The following is a 20,898-nucleotide window of genomic DNA, read 5'->3' as shown; positions in this document are numbered from 1 at the left end:
CTGCAGATTACCCGCGCGTGGTGGGACCACTCGGGCGTGATGCTGCGAAGCCCCAATGCTTGGCGTTATCTGAGGCATCGCGTGCGTGGCCACGGATGGCAGCCTTTCACATTCAACAGTGAACCATGGAACGCTTCCTACCGCCCTAACACATCACTTTCTCGTCTCAGAGAACTAACATACCTACTCTATAATGATTCGCATTACTGGCCTCCGGGCTAGATTCGTCGTCTTTGCCCTAGTCGTGTTCGCCCTCTGTTCATTCATTCTAGTAGGGCCCTACAAGGTGACACCAGCACACCTAGCATCGCCATCGACCGAGAAGAAATTAGGCCGTACCAGTGAAGCTGTGCTCACAGGACATGCCATCGCGCCAAAACTAGAGAATGCGACGGCAAAGTACGTGCATCACGGCCTGCGCTGACACCATACACAGCACAGGAGGTAGGCTGACAAGCAAATGCAGGGCAGAACTCGGTCGCGCCGCGTGGAAAGTCCTACACACAACCTTCGCTCGTTTCCCCGAAAGCCCTACCGACGAGGAGCAAGAGGCGCTGCGGTCATATGTACACCTGTTCCAACGCCTATACCCCTGGTATGTCTTAGACTGCTCGGCGTTCAATACATAGAGGTCACGCGCTGACTGGGACTTCAGCGGAGAATGCGCAGAGCACTTCGGACAAGTACTTGCCAAGTACCCTCCCCAGGTCTCGTCACGGACAGCGGCTGCCATGTGGGGTTGCTACGTACACAACATCGTCAACAAGCGGCTGGGGAAGCCGGAGTTCAACTGCGAAGACATAGGCGACGCGTATGATTGCGGTGTAAGTAGTGTCCCTGTACGAACCACATGTGAGACATGTACTGACCGCGCACACCAACACCCAGTGTGGAGACGACGATCCGACATCGAACAAAGACACAGCTGCATAAGACCCCGGATGATAAAGCGCTAGAGTGGCAGAGAGATCAGCAGGCAAGCGCATCGCCTTGAAGGATACACTTGACAATGTATCCTTTACGACCGCAAAAGCCCCATGTTGAAACATGCAGGATGTGTTCGCATGCAGGTTGGGGTTGGATGGCGCAGCGGACTTGATGCGTAATGCCCGAGACATTGCGCTGCGCAGACGGGTCGCGGGTCACGATAGCATTATTTGCGGGTACCTGCTACGCCGCAAATGGCTGCTCGGGAGCCAATAAGCCAATAGTCAAGACGATAGCTGAGAGATATCGACGGAGCAGCTCCGGCCTTCCCGGCAGATCGCAGAGTTCGTCGGCGGGGTTTCACACGGCAGTGTCTCGCAGTGGCTTTGTGGTGGTGGGATGTAAACCGGACTCGAAATTGCCCTAGCAATGCTCTAGCGAATGAATGTTGAAGAGATCAGCCTTCGGACAGGAACAGCCCTGTCGCGCGGAGAGCCACGCAAGCAAGATGTGCGCCAGACAAGATGCCTTATCAAGCATGATAGAAGGATGGTAGAACGAAGCATAGTACTCTACCTGCGACACTGTGCCCCTCTGGACCGTGTGTGATACGAGTGCGTCATGGCACAGCGATGCTCCAGGTCGGCGAGCCATTGAGAGAGAGCCATGGGCAGCCCACCAAGCCCACCAGTTCGGCGGGCGCGTGGCTCAAGTGCAGCGATTCGCAGGCGCTAACGGGCTGCAGCTGCGATGCGCGGTCAGTTGATGTATTTCGGGATAGTCGCGAGGCGCGCACTGTCACAGGGGCCTGTTCCCAAAGCAACTTAGCGCTATTCCGACTTTTGTTGTATCCCAAACAACTGAAACCTTCCCTGGGCCAGCGAGGGGTGATAACGACGCGGCGCCCCCTCCCCACACCGACTCTTCCATCCTCTCCTCCATTGACCGTCTGCCAGCTGTCCACCGCTCCTTGCCCATCGAAACCCGCATTCCCACCATGGTGTCGTTCTCCTGCGAGGTACTTGAGCCCCATGTCCCATGTTTACCCTCTCCCCCACCATGCGCCCCTGCCGTAGACATGCATTGTGTGCTGACTGTGACGGCTTAGGGCTGTGGAGACGTCCTCACAAAGAAGAAGCTTGACGGCCACCGCAACCAATGCTATGGCGCGTCCTTTACCTGCCTCGACTGCATGGTGCACTTTCCTGGAACTTCTTACAAATCCCACACGGTACGCATATGCTTCTCCTGCCCTATATGACGATCTGTTGGCCTCGAAACAACGCCTATCGATTGCTGCACGTATTGCGCCAGTACTGCGCATTGCGCCGTGTTCGATTTTTCATTGTTCAAAGTGGCTGACGGACGCAAAACAGGCCTGCATAACCGAAGACCAGAAGTACCAGGGCAAACTCTACAAAGAGAAGAAGAAGGGTCCACAGCAGAAGCGGGACAGCGCCTACCACGATAACTCGCAAGCACTCACGCCTCACAACGCATACGTCGAAGACGCGCGCGATGATGGCAACGCCGTCGCAGTCGTGGATGCCCCGCCTCGCGCACCCACTCCTCCGCCAGCGGCGCATTCTCTAGGCTACCATGAGCAAGCCGCGATTGAAGCGCCCAATGTCTTCGATTTCCTGGACCCCTCCTCGACGCCCAATGTTCCGCGAACGACCACGCACATCGATGAAGCGCGTATGCTCGAAGACAGTCAGCCGCCCGCATACGACGAGCAGTACATGCCCGCAATCGCAGACGTTATGAAGTTCCAGGTAGCCGACGACGACGAGTCCTTTGCACAGAACGGATTCTCGTACGGAACTGAGCAGGTTCGCCCTTCCCGTGAGCGTTACGACTCATACGCCACGCCTGCTCCCAAGTCGAAGCACAACAGGGCCAAGTCGGGCGATACCGACGTGGAGACGACCTCGAAGAAGACCGATCGCAAGCGCAAGCGCAATTCGCCCAGCGAACTTGACATGTCGGCGATCCGCGCACAAGAGGAAAGGGATACCACAATGGCCGATGCCCCCGCGATGCTCCACTCTGGTCTTACTGGAGGACTGAACAGACTCCTTGCCCGCCCTGAGTTCCCACCTTCGCCAGATGACTCAGGTGACTACGTCAACTCGCCTTTGAGCCCGATGAAACGCGTCAAGCAGGGCAACTCCAAGGCTCTTATGCGCGCGCAGCGAGAATACGAGGCAGAACAAGCAAAGCAGCGCAAGGCTGACATCAAGGCACGTGAGCAAGCAGAGAAGAAAGAAAAGGAGAAGGAGAAGGACAGAGGCCGCGATCGTGACCGGAAGGAGAATAAGGAACGTAAGGAGCGCAAGGCCAACACTGCTCTTGTCAAGATCAGGCCTAAGAAGAAGCGGGAGGATTCTACTACAGAGGTTCGTCGCATCCGCCGCCGCCAATACTCATCGTCGGTGTCGCCCGCACCGCGAGAGCGCAAGCCCATGAAGGCCATTGAGTACCACCGTTCGGAAACAAACTCCCCGGAGCCAAACGGCCAAGGCCAGCTCATTGTGCGCCCTAGTGGAGACGTCGCACACGCCTCGGCAGACTTCGATGCGCGCGCGGGGCTTTTCATGTCCTTCATCACCAAGGGACCAGACTCTGAGCGCGGCATGAGTGTCAACAAGGCTCTGAAACGATACCACCGCGAGCGCTCCGAGCAGCGCGATCGTGCTCCCTCCAAGGCGGAAGAGGAGAAAGAGCTCTGGAAGGATCTGCGCCTCAGAAGGAACGACAGAGGCGAGATCGTCTTGTTCTTCGCTCCCGCCGAGGCTTCCTGACTAGACGGGGATCCGGATCTGGACATAATCATCCGCATGCGCGCGTGGTCTTGTTCTGATCCGACACCTAGTCAGGGATCCGACGACATGATCGATGTCTGACAAAAATTGGGGGGAAAAGAGCCTCGTCGAGGTTCGGAGTAGCTTGGCGATCGGCTTTGTACGATACCAGTCTGCTTCACACATTTCTTCCTTTTAGATGATACCCGACGTCAAGTCAACGGTTGTTTCGGGTGGGCTCGGTATACATGTACTCGTACATGTCTTGTTCTGGACTTGGTTCCTCCTGTTGTACTTTCTATATTCGTATGTTCTACTGTTCGCATATACGTATTCTTACGGCCGTCATCTGTTTGCGTCGCTTGCTTTGGTATCTTTTGGCCAAACCACCTGCCCTAATATTCCTTGGGCTGGACCCACTCCGTCCTCTCGGCGTTGGGTCCTTCAGTATGAATTATGTAAACATTGCTATACTTTCGCGTTCCACGTTCATTATTTGGTGACAAGCTCTTGCAGTGACTGTCTCTGGTCGGATTGCGTTAGGCGTGTTAAGGGTTGAGTTGTTTTTGCGCAATTGACAGTCTTGAGGGCAGTCTACGTCACGGTCGTGGTCGAGCAGATGGGGAAGTGATTGCGCAGAGCCGCAAATACGAAGGAAGAGTGAGGCTCGCTAGCTACACATCTGTATGAGTGGAGTGCATGCATACAAGTACAAACTACTGCAGCATCTAGCGCAGGGACAGTGTAAGGCGCAGTTCCTCCAACGGCTCAGTGATGGTCGCATGCCGTGATAGACCGGCATACAAGGCAACACGTCAGGCTGCTTCTCGCTTGGCAATACGTAGTGCGTCAATTTGAGCTGTCGTTTACTTAGAAGGGCTAGATAGTCGCTTGACCCTGGCATGTCTGTTACGACAGTCTGGGGAGGGCTTCAGAGAACACTACTTTTGAACCGAGGTCTTCCATTCCGGGCGGCAATCTTGCCGTTGCGCGAGAGCTGCAACTGACGTCTCAAGGGCCAAGGTGTTGCTTCAGCTCGGCAAACGTAGGCTTTACCATCAGCCTGCCCAAGCGCCTGCACCCCAGCTACAGGCATCGTCCTTCTCCAACCCCACCGCAATGTCAGATAGACGTAGCACCCACCTCGTCGAAATGTCGAAGAGAAAGAATGTGTAACAGCGCCCTGGTACATAGAGAGGCATACGCACGGCCGGAGTTTATCAACTAGTCCCATCGTCCACAGCCACGATGGGGCGGAGCCTTTCCAGAAGCCTGCCTCTTTAGACATGGTCTACCAAATTCGCGCAAATGGGTAAAGCCGACACGCTGGCTCTGCGTCGCAGGGTGCTCACGTTGCGAGCTCTGATTCGAGCTTCACTTCGTAGTATACAGCGGGGAGACGTAGCCGGTAAAGCACGGTGACAGGGCTATTACAGATCGAGTTGACCGGCCACCATGTTGCAGGCCCGCGCATGGTCAGATGGCACTGCCGACCAACCCTAAGACATCATACCATCAACGCAAAGTTTCCAGCACCAACCGCCTGCGGCCGTTCACAGGCAAGTTCTAGTCATTGACTAATAAGCAGCAACAACGTGATAAGCCCGTTCACGACTACTCGTCAATTGCCCTGGTGGCCTTTGATGCAAGGCAGTCAAGTTCGCGCAGTCAGCCGCAGCACCCCAAAGTTGCCCCAGCTTGCGCGTGGAATATAACTTTGGCCACCTTTCAGCCTGGAGGCATCGATTGATGTTACGCAGACACCACCCTACAACGCAACATTCTGACATCCAGTCTTGTCCGCGCTTCCATCTCTCTTCGCTAACCGCATGAGACCCTCAGCGAAGGGGTGATCCTTACGGTCTTCCTCTATCCTCGCTTGCACCTTCGCATCAGCCTAACGCGCGATACCGCCGACCCAAAGCATGTCTCATCTCCCGTACGTGGGTTCACCGAACGAAAGCTGGCAGGATCTTGTTGCCTGGGACGACGAATTGTACGACCCTTTCTTCCAAGGGGAGACCAACTACACGGGCACTCAAGAGCGCAGCTACGTTGCAGGCCACCAACTATCGGAAAGCTATACCTCTGAGCCTGCGTATCTGGTTTCAGCACCGCCCTCAATCGCCGACGAACCGCCTTCGCTCGAGTATACTGTCTCGGCCCCACCATCGATCCTAGATGGGCAGTCTTCGTTTGAACAAGTGCATGGCACCTCTCTGTCCTTTGACACGATATCCACTTCTCCGCTTGTCGTACAAGCGGATAGCCAGTATTTCGGATCGTTTGGTGCCTGCGACAACAGTCTCCTGTCGCCACTAGGAACCATCAGCGACTCACCCATTCTGGACACACGATATGAGCGTATCCCAGAATCCTTCACTTCGTTGGCAGGGTCTTTTGAGAGTACGGCAGAAACAGTATTCAACCCTCATGTTGCAGACTCATCCCACTCCTTTAGTGGCCTGGATATGAGACACTCCCGGCTGTTTTCGAATGTTGGTACATGGGCAGAGCAGCCACGGATCATCGAACCTATTGCAGAAGACGACGGAGGCAGATCAGAAGTCGAACCTATCGCAATCCCTCAGTCTTTCTCACAGAGCTATAGTTCGATGCTGCCATCCTATCGGCGATCAGATGGCGAGTATGATCTACACAGTCGTAGCAGAGCCATCGCCATCCCGGATACTACACGTGGACAAAGCGTCAACAATCGAGCTACGGCGTCTGCATCAGCACGAAGAGCTCCTCCCATGCTCTCGGTATCACCCGGCACTTCACGCTACCCTCGCAGTGTTGCGCTGTCCAGAAGCGCTTCGCTCTCTCGCCGCAAAGCCTCTACTCCATCTCCTACGTCCGACGCTTACGGGTGGGTTTCCTACCAACCCAATCCATTGACCAATCGTCTGGCCCCCACTAGCACAGAGGGTATGTCAGGAAGAGCGCTAAAAGGACGAAAGAGAGCTCTCACTGCTGAGCAGCGCCAGCACGCAGCGTTGATGCGCATTATTGGCGCCTGCTCCAACTGTCAACGACGGAAAGAAAAGTGCGACCCTGGTACTCCGTGCAGAGCCTGTCTTGATCACTACAAAGGCGATCTTGTCAACCACCCGTGTCGGGATCATACGCTCATAGATCTGTCTGCGGCATTCCTCTCTGACCGTCTCGGGTGGCATCCAACCGCACGACCCTTGGAGTCGTTCGTTCCGGCTAGCCAATTCCAAATCTCAAAAGAGGTTATCTACACCATTCCGTTGAACTTCGGCTTTGGTCCATCATTCCCTGTTTCAATACACCCTGTGCAGCTCAACGACGACGCTCCTCTAGTACACGAACATATCATCTACTCATGGCCGCCACAGCCTTATACCGGTTCACCACACGAGCATGCCGTCCTACCGGCTGTACTAACAACTGATGCGCAATTCCAACTAACGCAAACCCTCGACTCCCACTTGTCGCTACTAGTAGCTCACCACTTCCGCGCTTTCCCGTTATACTGTTCGCCGCTCCGAATCCTTCGCGACATCTACGTCTTCTCACGATCACTCTCAACAAAATCTCCTCACTACCGGGTACTTCACCAGGCGCTCAAGCTTCTCGTACTTGTTCACATCGGCGGCGACATAACGCTACCGTCACGCTCCGATAGTCCCATGCTGGAACAAGTCATCCGCAGTACGATGGACATACCCGAAGACCTGACTCCCACACCGTGCTTCATCCGCTCGCAGTTCGGTGCGATCATGCCTGCTCTCGCTCTGAGCTTGCTGAAGGATGTACTCACATCACTGGAGCAACTTCTCTTGAATAAGAACTGCGACGAATGGCCTATCGCCCTAGCTGTTCTCATTACTGTCTTGATGACGGTTGAATCTATCCACTACCACGCCGCGAAGTTACCGTACCACACCCGCTGCGACACCACGCGCTCATCTACTACAGAAGAAAATGCCGATGTCGACGATCATGGTGTCAAGGAGTTACTTGATTTCTACATTGCATGTTTCTCTGGTTGCCACGCTAGACTGAGGCCGGACTGGGAGGGCGAGTCAATGCAGTCTCACCAGACGGGTACACCAGAAGATGTGTTTATCCAGAGCTTGCGCCAGGCTATCAAGAGAGAGGATACATCCAGCTACCTGATCAAGAAAGCTAAAGAGAAGAGACAAGATGCCGACATGGGGTATTTCTTCGATCGGCTTGTCGCGCGCCTCTTCACTCTGAGGCATTAACACCCAGAGTCACATCTTTTCTTTCTCTCTTCGTTTCCTCGTTTTCTGGTTTTTTTCCCGAGCGCATGGCCAGGTGGCTCTCAAATCATGCTGGGCGTTGAAACGGCTGCGATACCCTTCTTTGTAGACGACTGTACATTGTCTTCGTTTATGCATCGGCGTTTCTTCTTTCTTCATTTACGACTAATGCGCTCACGACTGTATCTTGATGATGAAACGACCTCTTGGCGGCCTCTATTGGCGTTCCTGAATTTGCCATAGTTATTAGGGTATTCCGGAGCAAGAGCCCAAATTTAGACAGTTCAAGACATAAAATAAAACTTCCTTGTGCTTCGTGTATCGTGCGTGTTATGATTCGAAAACGATGTTCTCATTCTACTAATCATGCTTTGACGCCAGACATCATGCCCGATACCGAGACAACAGCCCACTTGACACCCATCCACAGCATGCCGCACGTCAATCCCAACACTACAAGCATAACCACGATCATACGCCCCCGCATCTCAAGCGCATCGCCAATCTCCAACTTGGCCATTTTCCTAATCTTCCTATTCAGATGCCATGACTTTTTCTTTTTCCCTTTCTTTGGCTTCTCCTCGCCTTGCTCGTCTGGCCGCGGGCCTATAGCGTCATGAGGCTCTACGTGTCCGATAGTCCCTCTTCGGCCCCATGTTGAATCGTCGGGGTCTTGGTAGGGTTCTGGATCGAGCCAGCTGGACGGAGCGAGGTAGGTGAGGAGAGAGAAGCCGGGGGAGTGGGCTTCGGTGCGGCGGGCGCGATTGCGGTAGTTGACGAGGAAGAGGGAGAGGATGAAGGATATGAATAATACAGGTGTCAAGATAATCTTTGAGAGTTGTTAGGAACGAAAGAGTAGGTCAGTCGTTGGAATTGGCTTACTCGTGTCAAAAGAGACTCTTGGTCGTCGTTCAGCTCGTTTGCTGGAGAAGATGGCAACGAAGGTATTGGTGTGGTTGCGAGTTCCTCAAATGGGTCTGATTTCTTTTTCTTGTGTCTCCGTCGTGTGGATGGGGGAGAGGGTGGTGGGCTCGGCGGAAGATGCTGGTTATGACGGAAGTCGTGTGCTGCAGACATGGTGTTCAGCGGAACGCGTGCTGCAGCCAATTGATTGTGGAGTGAAATATGTTCATCCAGTGTTTTCAATCAAGGTACCACATTGAGCATCTGTGTAACAGGGCCTGTAGATCTTTTTGGTTAGAGCGTTGGGTTTGGAAAGATGGGCAGTAAGACGGTGATCTTGCTAGGTACGATGCGGCAGGCTACGGATGACGTGTGGTGCCCTACCGTCCATAGGGCTTGCTAGCCTGCGCCCAACCGCGTTCCACGCAAGCGTTCGAAAACGATGTCATAATGGGTCCAGACTTCTGAATCGACAGCGTACCCATCTCCTCCCGAAGATAGTTTTACTATGTCGTGAGCAAGGGTCGCGGGGACTCCCGTGGGGTAATATACGCGTATTGCGACGCATGCATTATCGAGGTCGTGACTGCAGCCAAGTCGCATCATGCGATATTACCCGCAAACTGCACGTTTCGTGATCGACTCAAGCATTAGCATAGCCTCCGGCTAACCGCTGTTCGTACGCCTGGAGATTATTCGCATCGTTCTTCGCATACTTCGCCAAATGGGGAACGGGGCCAAGGATCTCCGACTCGACCGAACCACCGAGAGCCCGCAAACGCGAGATAACATTGTTGCCTGGAAATCCTGGCCTACTATAAGTTTCCGTGGTCAGCAGTAGTCCTTGTACGGCCGTTAAGCGGGCATTATTCAGCTTCTTTCGCTGACCTAATACACGGACCTAACGGACGAAAGACCGTCCGAACCTCCTCGATTTGCTTTGAAACCCCATCACTGCCAGCAGCTTACGTCTGACTTCTTGCTACCACTGAAGCCTCTTTATTTCTCATCAACTTGGTCCGTTTTGTTTATTGCCAGAACAAGTTGCGGACGCGATTGTATATCCACCAACATCCGCGATCCGGAGTGCGCCGTGCAGAGCCGAGTCCGGACGAATTCGTCGCAAGAGCTAGGTTCGTGCGATCGGGGTGGTTGGAACACAACGAATCGAGATGCCCAAGGAGGAGACGTTACCGACACGCAAAAAGATGCGTAAGGGTACGCATAGTTGCTTCGAATGTATGTGAATCCAGTTATTGCCTTAGTTGAATGATCACTCTACACCACACTGTTACGCGTCATTATTACTCTCTTCTCTTGCCTGCATCATTACGCCAACATTCTGCTCTACTCTGTCGTTTATAATTTCCGAATTGTGGGCCTTTCTGATGGAGTGTAGGTCGTCGCCGCAAGATCCGATGCATCTTCCAGCCCGACAACCCGGATGTCTGCTCAGAATGCTTCGCGCGCGGCAGCAGGTGCATCGACCAAGAACATGCCAACCCGGAAGTCATTGTCGATCATAGGAAGAACCTCCGTGAGCGAGTATCACGACTAGAGGCCTTGGTCGACACGTTGCTAGAAGACAAGACTGTCAAGTCAGAAAGCCGGAGTCAGAGCCAGAGCTTGGCCGACACCTCATCACCAAAAGCGCATACTACTTACCACAAGGACACTTTCCCTCCGACTCCTCTTTCCTCAGAGGCCTCGTCCAACATCTTTCAGTTGCCGAACAATCAGCGTGCTGCTTCAGACCGAGGTCATCATATACCTATCCTCTCTGTGTTCGAAGATGCAGTATGTATTTCAACACTCTAAGCTCTATCTGATACTTACTATTTACAGCTCAACGATGCTGAAGCGCAAGCCAAGGCCCGCAACTGTCCTTTGGAGCAATCAACACCAAAGCCTGGAGGAGCGGCTGACGATCGGTATACTATAGAAAACAGACACGACGATGACATAGCTGCTGGAGCCACCATCGCGCACTCCGCAAAACGAGAGAAATGCAAGCAAGCATTGATTGCGATGCTACCGCCTTACGATCAACTCACCAAACTTCTCAACTCGAACAGTGACTGGTGGCAGACATGGCGGAGAAAATGCAGTGGCACCTCCGGTCCTGAGCAAACATTGCCTCAATTCGCTGCACAAGCCCTGACAACTGGAAACATTGGCGCGATTGCTACAGTTGTCTTGTCAGTCGGAATCTGCTCATCGGAGGATGACGACGATGTTGAGCGCTACATCGAGGCTGTGGACCGATGGTTCCTGTCCGATGATGAGTATGCAGCAAGCTTGGAGGGCCTGGAGTGTCTCATCCTGAAGTCCAAATGGTACGCGGATGTAGGTCAACCACGACGAGCTTGGATTGCATATCGAAAGGGCTTGATGTATGCCCAGCTCATGGTAAGTTCATGCTGTCACAAACCGCTGAACTATGACTAACTCATGAAAGGGACTGCACCGTAAGCGCACAGCCTCAGCACCACACGAAAGCATCTGGTGGGCTTTGTACCACGGCGACCGGTTCCTATCTCTCTTGTTGGGCCTTCCATACGGTGTCACTGACGCGCATTGCGACCTGACGATGCCTGATGTTGGCGACGGCACATACGTCCATCCCTTGGTCGGTATCACGAAGCTCTCACAGCTTGCAGGGAGGGTCATCGATCGTAACCAGGGAGTCGCCGAACAGTCTTTTGCCTGGGCACTGCAACTCGACCAAGAACTGGAAGACCTGTGGAAGAAGTTCGATCCGGCATGGCTAAACTACACAGAGTTACTCGCCGACGCGGAGACCAATGCGGCAGAACTGCGAGAGCGAATCATGGGTCAGATTATCTTCCATCAGATCCGTGTATACCTGCATCTGCCATTCATGCTCAAAGCAGCATCGAACTCACGCTTCTCATACTCGAAAACCGCATGTCTGAACGGCTCACGAGAAGTACTACGGCTCTACCAGTCTCTGCGGATGGGACACATCCAGCCGCTGTACGAGTGCAAGGCTATCGACTTCATTGGTTTCACAGCTGCAGTTCTCATTCAAATCGGCCTACTCAACTTTGGCATGGTCGCATCATCCTCAGGCAGCGGACCTACTCCGAAAGAGATTGAAGAAGACGTGCGCCTCATCGAAGTAAGCATCGACATATTCCGCCGCGCATCAAGCGAAAAGGGCGGCAAAGTCGCCGCTCAGTCCGCCGAGGTGCTCGAAAAGATGATGGGCAAGTTCAAGGGCACAAGCAACGAGCTAGACGAAACCTGCACCGGAGATTCCAACTTTGTCATCCCATACTTTGGTACCATCTCCATCAAGAGAGGAGGCCAGCTAGTCAAGAAAGGGCCAGCCCCTCCTGGTCGTTCACCCAGCATGGGGAGCTCAAGGTCCCCCGGGACATCAGCACAACTCTACACACCCACGTCAGAGAAGCCGTCGCGGACTTCTTCAGACGTCTTCTCGCAGCCCACACAATCGCTTAATGTCACTCCCAAGACGTCCGTTTCCGCAGGTACCGGTACCTCGGCCTTCAACTTCACCGACCCCTCGCCCTTTGTGTCGTACGACGGCTTCTACAACTGGAACAACCTCAACGCAGATGACGCATCGGCGACCGGCGCTGCTGCAGGAGGCACGTTCAACTCCCAGATCAACGACGACAGCATGAACAACTTCCCACTGCCGACGAACAACTTCTCGTGGCAACATATGCCCATGGATATTGATCAAGATTGGTCTTGGTTCTTGAACGATGCGCAGACGACTCAGGGTATGGGTACAGGTGTTCCACCAGCGCCCACTGTGCCACTTGATTTCAACGCACAGGGCTTCCCTGGCTTTGGCTGAGGGACGAAGTGTTGCACAGGCGTTTATGGTGGGTTCACATTCACTACGAGATACGTAGCCATGTACGAGAAAAGTATGGGGCCATGTACGATAGCAAGTATTTGTGTAGATGGGTTCAGAGTTTCTTTTTGATATCCGAGCTGCTAGATGCTACTCCACTCTCGCTGGCAATGTGCGAGGCAATTGATCTTCCTATTCAAGAACATGACCCAAGACCTTGAATGTGTGCCTACAAAGTCCAGATAACAACCCTTCCATCCACACCCGTGGAACTAATCTTGGTGATGCCGCTTCCGCTCTCTTCAAAGCTTCGGATAGTGTTGATGGTGTTCTGGTGCACAGTCTTGAGCTTGGTGTCATCCGTGCCCGACTTGCCCTTGAGATCCATCTGCCTGAACATGTTCAACGCGCTCTCCTCACGCTGGTCCGATAGACCAGGTCGGCTCTTAGCCTCCAGACTTCCAGTAAGCTGCCAGCCAGACTCGTCACCCTTCAGACGATAGGCTTCACAGTTGTATCCGGCAGCAATGATCTCATCCTCAGAGCTCCACAGGAGCGACATGAAAGGCAAGACTTGAGTGCTGACACTAAGGATGGCGCGGGGAGCTTGTTCGGGGCCGCTGGGGTAGACGACGGTCAGGGTGCTGTCGTGGGATGCGAATGCGAGGGCGTTACCCGAGGGGGAGAAGGCAACGCTGTGGACCCAACCTGCGGTGTTGTTCAGATACTCGCCGCAGATGGTGTTGAACGGGAGACGCTCTCCCCATGCCGAGGGCTCAGGACGCGCGTCCACGTTCTTGATGAAGGAAGAGAGCACGCGAGCGTGTCCGTCGGTAGATCCTGCGGCGAGCAGGACCGAGTTGGGGTGCCAGGAGACACAGGTGATGGTGGAGCGAATGGGCTTCTTGATGTGCTTGGAGACCCACCAGTTGTCTTCCTCTTCAAAGTAGCAGACGGGGATCAAACGAGCACCAGAGCCCACGGCGAACTTGGTCTCGGAGGGTGCCCAGCGAACACAGGTAGCAGCGCGATTGATACGGAGGAGCACAAGTGTGGGCTTCCATCCCTGCGGCGAAGGCTCCCAAACGTACGCATTGCGATCTATCCGTGCATTAGCTGCCTGCTACAGCCCACCAGATAGCTCCGAGCTTACCCTGCGAGCAAGTCACAATCTTGCCAGAGTTGGGTGCGATATCGACACCAGTGACTGTCTTGTCGTGACCTGTGAGCTCATCCTTGAGCTTGTATCCGCTGCCCGTCTTCTGGAAGAGGTCGACGTTGTTCTCGCGGGCTACAGCGAGCGTCTGGCGGTCGGCGGAGAAGGAATGGTCCGCAATGGGATGGTGGAAGAGGTGGTGGACTTCGGGGCCGGACATGATGGATATGGGGGGAGGCGTGCAATAGGAGACTCTCCACTACTGCCAATTGGTGTTTTGGGTTGCAAGCTGTGGAGCTTTGGGAGACTTGGTGACGTGGGGCTGCTGGCTGGCTGCGATGCTGCGGGTGTTAGCGTCGTCTTGGCTTTCCCGAAAATCACGGCGACTGCAGCTTCGACATCAACGCGAATTAGGGGGTTTTGCTACGCGACGGGCAATTCTTGACACAGTATGCTATATGCCACTTTGGGATATATACACAGATGCTAATCATGTCGCAGCAACCGCCATCATGATCCTTAGGCGCCCGCTTCTCAATGCGACATCCGCAGTGTCAGTACCGAAGACATGCGTACGAAACCTCCAGCACTCGATCCCCATGCGCCCGGTGCCCAAACCGATACCATTCATTCCCGATCACACCGCCTTTCTCAGCGCGATTGGCCGCGGCCTCTCCGCACACGCAACCAAGATACCGTCCTGGGAAGCCCTCTTCACACTCACATCGCCGCAACTGAAGGAACTCGGCGTTGAGCCCGCACGCTCGAGACGTTATCTCTTACAATGGCGGGAGAAGTATAGGAACGGAGAGTACGGTATTGGAGGAGATTGCAAGCACGTTCAAGACGGTGTGGCAGAATTGAAGGTCGTCGAAGCACCAGTACCGCCAAATCCCGAACTCGGCAACACCATAAGTCCCCGCTCTGCAGCTGCCACGGCAACACATGATCCGGGTACGAGGAAGCTAGTTGTTAACGTGCCGGTCGGTGCTGAAGCACCAGTCGAGCCCGTCGAGACATTACCCAAGGTGCAAGGCGTTATCGTAAAGGGTGCGAAGACCATCAAGGGCAGCTTTGTGGAACCTGTCAAGGGGAGCGGAGGTCTACGAGCACGGATACGGCTGCAAGAGGGTATCTGGGAAGTAAGGAGAGGGCACAAGGTCGATGGTGGAGAGAGGAGGAAGGCAGAGGTGCGGGCGAAGAGAAGGGCGGCCGAGAACAAGGAGAAGGCGAGGTAGATCTAAGTGGTAGGACATGGAGCAGTAGATACCGATTCTTGTACAATGAATGTTATTATACGTAAGTCTATGTGTACGACGTCAGAAGACCAGCCATTGGCAGGATGGATGACCCGGGGTAGGGGCTTCAGCCGTAGTGGAACTATCTGACAATTCGCGCCAATCTCAAGAGGCAGAGAAGCTGGCCTTGGAGCAGCCCAGAGTGTCTGAAACCCGACACATACACAGTCCACTGTGCTTGATAGGACCAACGACCGCTACCTTGACTTCTTCGCTCACGAGTTAGGGCTCCCCTCTGCTCCAATCCTCTCAAACTCTCAGCTAATCAAGTGCCTGCTTCTCTCTCAAGGATCGTTGTATGGGTTGCTATAGGCGGTGTCGTTATGACAGAGGGAAGAGAAGCATGGGAAAGCTTTCTTCGCACTCTTCTGACGTCTCGAATAGTTCATTTACAAAACACGTGTGAAAGCGCATACTGTTGCGCATGCTGAAATGGTAGACCTTCAGACTCTTGAAGTCCCCCAGCCTCCATTAGCAGCTCAAGTCCATACAAAGAACTTAGGCCGTGACTGTGAATAGGGCAGTTACTGGACAATTCGGGATAGAGACGTAGCATCGCGATGGCGCAACACGACAGGGTCCATGAACAAAAGCCTGTTCCGGATTAGCAAACCAGACCTCAAAGTGTACATTAAGACTGAACAAGTCGGTAACATCTCAGACAGTAAGCTTTCGCACATCGAAACCACGAACTCGGGTTGTCTGCTGCGAAGTATCTATAGAGGCGCATTCGTGGGAGATTAGGCCATGAAGCACGTCATGTCATCCTGGAAGATAAGAAGGAAGGAAGGGTCTACAAGAGCACACGTACCAGATTTTAATTGAGAGGGACATTGTGCTGCCTAGTCAATCTCTCCTGCGTCCGAGTGAGGTGACATGCATGCACATTCCCCAGTACCCGGTATGCGAGATGCAGGCATGTACTAGCCGCAGGTGTGAACGCAGCTGCATGATGGCTGAAATAGAACGACCAAGTGAGTGCCGCACATAATAAATGTAGTGGTAATCAGGGGTTTTCGAAGACGCGAGAAAATTTCGTAGGTTGAAGTTGAGTGTTTGTGTTGTGGTTGCCTGCCCTGATCTATGACAGCAGGTAGGTATGACGCTAGCCCTCATCACTAGCGCCACTTCGTTCCTGGGTCTCGCTCTTACCTCACCTGCGACATTTGAATGGAAGAAAGGCCTACTGATCCGAACATTGTACCAAGAGGATTCTTCCGCGAATTGCTCGTCTCACTTCGCCCTGGCAAGAATGGGAGTAAACATATCAGCGGATGTGAACTCCATTCTCACAGGTCAGCCTCCAAGAAGGTATATTTCAACCGCTCTCACACTCACACATTCCGAATTTTCAACTACTGCGTTCGACGTTGATTGATTCCCTCTCTATCTTACGTGTACTATCCGACATAACAGTTTGCTGCTCACCTGTCAGTCGCGCACCGACGTTTCCACAGGTCCACGCCAAATCCACCAACACACGCACAACGCACGAACATCTCTTAACCCAAACAGCGAATTCAGGAACGCCTCAGGAAGATAGCCCCTCTTCGGAAATTGCAAAGTAGCACGACTTAGATACGCCTCTCCCGCACCCGTTGTATACGAGAGCCGAAGGCCTTAGTGTCCACCCCATCAGCTACGCCACGATAACGCCTCCCGCCCATTATCGTGGCCGTTGACCGTTACCACTAACACAAATTTTGCCCCGCCATTAGGTTCGACATGTGAAAAGAGGGGTCATATCACCACATAAGATTCGTTTGCTTCTCGTAGGAGAAACGCGAAAAGGAACAAAGTGTTTGTTGTGCGATTACAGATTCTAAGCTCAGCTACTCGCCTACCAGGTTTTCGCTTCCTCCCAATTGTCTAAGAGTAGTTGCCTTTGTTATATACAAGATAGATAAAGGGAAGGTGATTGATTGTATGGCGCAAAAACGAGCCTTTCCATGGTTTAATCGAGACAAGAAAGTGACTAACTCCGCGTATGCAAAGAACGCAAGGGAAAGATCGAAAACGCCGGTTGTAGATGCAAAGAGGATAGGAAATAACAGGTAAATGTTGTATGATCAGCTCCAAGTCGCGCTGCATGAGTCTTCGTATATCATCGATCTTTTTCTTCTGGTGTCCCTTTGTTTCTTATTGTCTCTTTCTCTTCCATGGGTGATTATTGTGATGGGTCGATTATTTCTGTCTCAACTGTACAATACGGTATTAATAGTTTCTGTTGACCGCCGCTGCTATCAACCACCACCAAGACTATGTACGGTATTAGTCTACGAGCTCTTGCCCGCTTCAAACACCTTGTTCATGAACTCGTCCACATCGAGTTCAATCTTCTTCTCGCGAAGTGTCTTTGCAACCTGCGCAGCGTCGCCCTCCATGCAGCTGCCTTCCAGTATACTGAGTATAGCGACGGCAGCGCGTGGGACGTTCTTGTCGCCCTCGATGGTGTAAATGTCCATGATGCGCGCGGCGTGCTCAACACCTAGACGACCGCAGAACAGTGAGCCGAGGGTATGGAAGAGGTAATCTCTGGGTTCAACTCGTAGCGTCTCTAGTCGTTGGGCCAGGCTAGGCGCTTTCTTCGACAGAACGTGCAGTGTTGTGGAGTAGGCGGCGTGTATGGCGTTTTGGTCGTGGATGAGGAAGGACAATGGCAATGGGCGGTTGAGCAGATTTGACAAGGTGACGAAGGCTTGCGGCGCGGCAAGGTTCAATAAGAGCAATGCTGCGATGTGGTGTATGTCGAAACTTGAGTGTGGGATGTCCGGGCGGTACATCGAATACGCCAGGCACACATCGACAAGGTCCCGATGCAGCGGCTGCTCGTCCTCTGCAGCCTGTGACGTTCGTGCGGCAAACATCTTGAGTTCGGGAAATACTGCTTGGGTGCTTTCGACAATGTAGACATAGCGGCCTCCGAGCGCTTCGTGGCCATGTGTCTTTACTTCTTTGCGTGCTTTCTCCAAGGCAATGTTGTAAGTGGCTTCTGTGACCTCGAGGTCGTTTCCAATCGCTTTCTGCCAGACTTGGCCTCGCAACCGTGGGGGGATTCCGTTCCACCACATCTTCCTGTGCGAGGCACGTAGCTCGGAGTTGGTCATCTCGGTGGCCCAGTTTGGTAGCAGTAAACTCGACCAGTATTCAGCCTTGATGCGGCTGGCCTTTTCACGAGCCAGGGCTTCCTCTTGGGCGCGTTGAGCCTCGAGACGTTCTGCGATTGTTAGTCATTTGTTGTCGCAGATGGTGCCTGGAAGGCGCAGATAACTTACCAGCTTCCTCAATACGAGCCAACATGCGCTGGTACTCCTTGAGGTGCTTCTTCTCCTCCTTGGGGTTCTTGGGTGGAAGCCATGACGGTCGGGTGCGCGAGAGGTACTTCTGCTTCTCAACTGAGGGCTGGAAAGGGTCGATCAGAGGATCGCTCTTGCGAACAGGCGGGAGTGCTGGCTTTTTGCTCTTTGGCTCTGGCTGGCTCATAGATGCTGAACGCGTGAGACCGGGCTGTTGCCGTGAGATTTCTTGCTTCCGCTCAAATTCGGATTGGAACTCCTCTAGCTTCTCTGTGATCAACTTGGCGTCGGTATCTAACGCGGTGTACGTCTCGGCCCATGTGTTTTGCTGTGCCCCGGGTTGGGGAGACACGCCCCTGCTAGAAACGTTGGGTGACGGAGTTCGCTGGGAGACGCGCGCAGAAGGTGCGGGAGATGTCCTCGAAGATGAAGAGACGCCAGGATGCGGTGACATTAATGGCGGACTCTCTCCAGTCCATGACGCCGGCGACCGATCCTGAGTAGGGCGTGGCGAAATGGGGACATTCCAGATGACAGCGTCCTCAGGGAGCTCATCGTCTTCGTCGTCGCACTCTGCCTCCCTTTCTTTTACAGTTTTTCTTTTGGAGTCCTGCCACGACTGCCTCCTGGAGCCCAAGCCCGGGGACGGCAAGACATCGTTCCGCGAGCTCTTGCGAGATAATGTGCGGGGTCCCGAAGCGGACTTGTGTGTGTTTGACGGAGATGGTGAGCGCGAGGAGCGTTGGGGCGCGGCAAGGCTCAGGCTAGAGAGCGAGGGGACAGAGGGCGAGGTGAAGCCTCTTCTGGCTTGCTTGCCGGGAGCGGAGAGCTGGGCCTGCTGACGAACGGCGTGGTTGACCTGGCCCTTGAGGCTCGGGTACTTTTGCTTGGTTGCACCCGTCAGGTCGCGGAAGGAGTGGGCCGAGTGCGAGTGCGGGAGGCTCCTGGTGGAAAGCGAGGCGCGCGGGGCTTCGAAGAGAACGCGATTAGACGGGCTCGCAGGCACGGGGAAGGAGGAGGGCCCACCTGATGCTTCGTCGAGGTTGATGTCCTCAAAGTGCGAGAGGTTCTCCGTCGTGCCCATGAAGTCTAGCAGGGTGGACGAGTGGATGCTGGACGACTTGGACGACTTTGAGTTTGTGAGGTCAGGCGGGCTGCCGGGCGGAGCGCCAAACGTTTGCTGGGCATCGTGGGCGTAGGTGAGGGTGGCCATGAGCGGTCGGGGCGGTCGTCGCTGGGTATCGATGCGGAGTGGTGTGCCAATGCGGTGAGGCAGTCGGTGGTGGTTCGCCCAGCTGTCGTCGCGGTCGCAAGGGGCTTTGATTAATGAAGGCACATAGCTATGCGCGGAAATAATGTACAGCGACTTTTCCTGCGAGATGTAGTGCACGTCGGCGTCGCAGTCTTCGCTATCGGCCGCTTCGTAGACAGGAGGCAGTCGCTGGTGATGCTGCACCGCCGGCATCTTGGTCGATTCGGCGACGCAATTTGCGGAACTCGCGCTAGCCCCTGATGTCGGGGGACAGGGATGGCCTCCAGTGGTGGGCCTCGCAGTGCTCTGGACCCGTCAGCGGCGCAGATGCCTTGGTCGAGTTTAATTGCAAGCAGCCGTCGGTTCTACGTTGGGAATGGGATCTGGCATGGGAGCAGAGGGCGAGGTTTTGGCGACATGTGAGATGCAATCGTGCTTGAAACCGCAAAACCAATACGGCGCCGACTGAGGCAGGTATGCTTCTCCAGCCCGACCCTGGTTCAATGCGCCTAGCCAGGCGTTTTGCGACGCTGTCCATCTGCTGCGAGCCTGCATAGTCGACCCCGGCTTCTTTGGGATGGGGTTGGTGTCCCAGCCGTCGCATCTACGCTTGACATCACGATACCAGCGTCGGCGGGCCAATCGCGTGCCGTCGAGGGCTGTCGCCTGCTTGACGCGAGGCTTATCAGCAGCAAGTAGTGGTCCGCCTATACACTACCGAGCCTTGCCTCAGTGCTACCAGCGCTGCAATATGCAAGAAAAAGACAATAACGACATCATCCGCTCTGCAGTCCTTCCGTCACTCCCGACCGCGCTGCAGCCAAGGCCCAAGGCTTGCAGTCGTGCCCACATGCCGCCGCTAAACGTGGGCGCTCGGCGTGGGCCCCCGGCCACAGATCCCTAGCTTTGCTTTTCCCGAGTTCCTATCCCGTCACCACACAGCCATCCACACCTGCACCTCCCAACATCTTCGCTATATGCCTAGCCACTGCATTATCGCTGGAACCCGCTTTTGCTAGCGTATTAAGCTTTCAATGCCAAGTTATTGCCTCCTCCAGCATGCGTCGCTCCGCCATGTCAGACATGCGCGCTGCCGAGAGACATGTCTGCAGCCAGGCTAGCAGCGCGCGGTGCTGCGTCTGCTTGCGCTGAAACA

General features: G+C 54.2%; 7 protein-coding genes across 7 annotated transcripts; 5 read left to right on the top strand and 2 right to left on the bottom strand.

Annotated features, from left to right (window-relative positions):
• Positions 1-193: 193 nt before the first annotated feature.
• On the top strand, positions 194-933 carry J4E93_007549 (uncharacterized protein; the record flags this gene model as incomplete). Its single annotated transcript, XM_049345455.1, has 4 exons — positions 194-399; positions 467-595; positions 656-824; positions 889-933. 4 exons carry the CDS (start codon positions 194-196, stop codon positions 931-933), a joined length of 549 nt encoding a protein of 182 aa, XP_049197685.1.
• A 991-nt stretch (positions 934-1,924) lies between these two features.
• J4E93_007548 (uncharacterized protein) lies at positions 1,925-3,731 on the top strand (the record flags this gene model as incomplete). The annotated part of the gene is made up of 3 exons (XM_049345454.1): positions 1,925-1,945; positions 2,036-2,158; positions 2,304-3,731. The coding sequence occupies 3 exons, from the start codon at positions 1,925-1,927 to the stop codon at positions 3,729-3,731; spliced, it is 1,572 nt and encodes a 523-aa protein (XP_049197684.1).
• Positions 3,732-5,656: 1,925 nt separating this feature from the next.
• On the top strand, positions 5,657-7,969 carry J4E93_007547 (uncharacterized protein; the record flags this gene model as incomplete). Its single annotated transcript, XM_049345453.1, has 1 exon — positions 5,657-7,969. One exon carries the CDS (start codon positions 5,657-5,659, stop codon positions 7,967-7,969), a length of 2,313 nt encoding a protein of 770 aa, XP_049197683.1.
• Positions 7,970-8,351: 382 nt separating this feature from the next.
• On the bottom strand, positions 8,352-9,064 carry J4E93_007546 (uncharacterized protein; the record flags this gene model as incomplete). The annotated part of the gene is made up of 2 exons (XM_049345452.1): positions 8,352-8,816; positions 8,870-9,064. The coding sequence occupies 2 exons, from the start codon at positions 9,062-9,064 to the stop codon at positions 8,352-8,354; spliced, it is 660 nt and encodes a 219-aa protein (XP_049197682.1).
• A 1,034-nt stretch (positions 9,065-10,098) lies between these two features.
• Positions 10,099-12,740, top strand: J4E93_007545 (uncharacterized protein; the record flags this gene model as incomplete). Its single annotated transcript, XM_049345451.1, has 4 exons — positions 10,099-10,108; positions 10,290-10,687; positions 10,736-11,299; positions 11,349-12,740. 4 exons carry the CDS (start codon positions 10,099-10,101, stop codon positions 12,738-12,740), a joined length of 2,364 nt encoding a protein of 787 aa, XP_049197681.1.
• Positions 12,741-14,408: 1,668 nt separating this feature from the next.
• On the top strand, positions 14,409-15,134 carry J4E93_007544 (uncharacterized protein; the record flags this gene model as incomplete). Its single annotated transcript, XM_049345450.1, has 1 exon — positions 14,409-15,134. One exon carries the CDS (start codon positions 14,409-14,411, stop codon positions 15,132-15,134), a length of 726 nt encoding a protein of 241 aa, XP_049197680.1.
• A 2,336-nt stretch (positions 15,135-17,470) lies between these two features.
• J4E93_007543 (uncharacterized protein) lies at positions 17,471-19,955 on the bottom strand (the record flags this gene model as incomplete). The annotated part of the gene is made up of 2 exons (XM_049345449.1): positions 17,471-18,411; positions 18,470-19,955. The coding sequence occupies 2 exons, from the start codon at positions 19,953-19,955 to the stop codon at positions 17,471-17,473; spliced, it is 2,427 nt and encodes an 808-aa protein (XP_049197679.1).
• Positions 19,956-20,898: the final 943 nt, after the last annotated feature.

This window comes from Alternaria ventricosa (genome assembly GCF_023758065.1).
Source record: "Alternaria ventricosa strain BMP 2768 chromosome Unknown scaffold_13, whole genome shotgun sequence".
In the NCBI taxonomy this organism is placed as follows: Eukaryota; Fungi; Ascomycota; class Dothideomycetes; order Pleosporales; family Pleosporaceae; genus Alternaria; species Alternaria ventricosa.
Note: the sequence above shows the minus strand (reverse complement) of the source record. Positions and strands in the feature narration are given on the sequence as shown.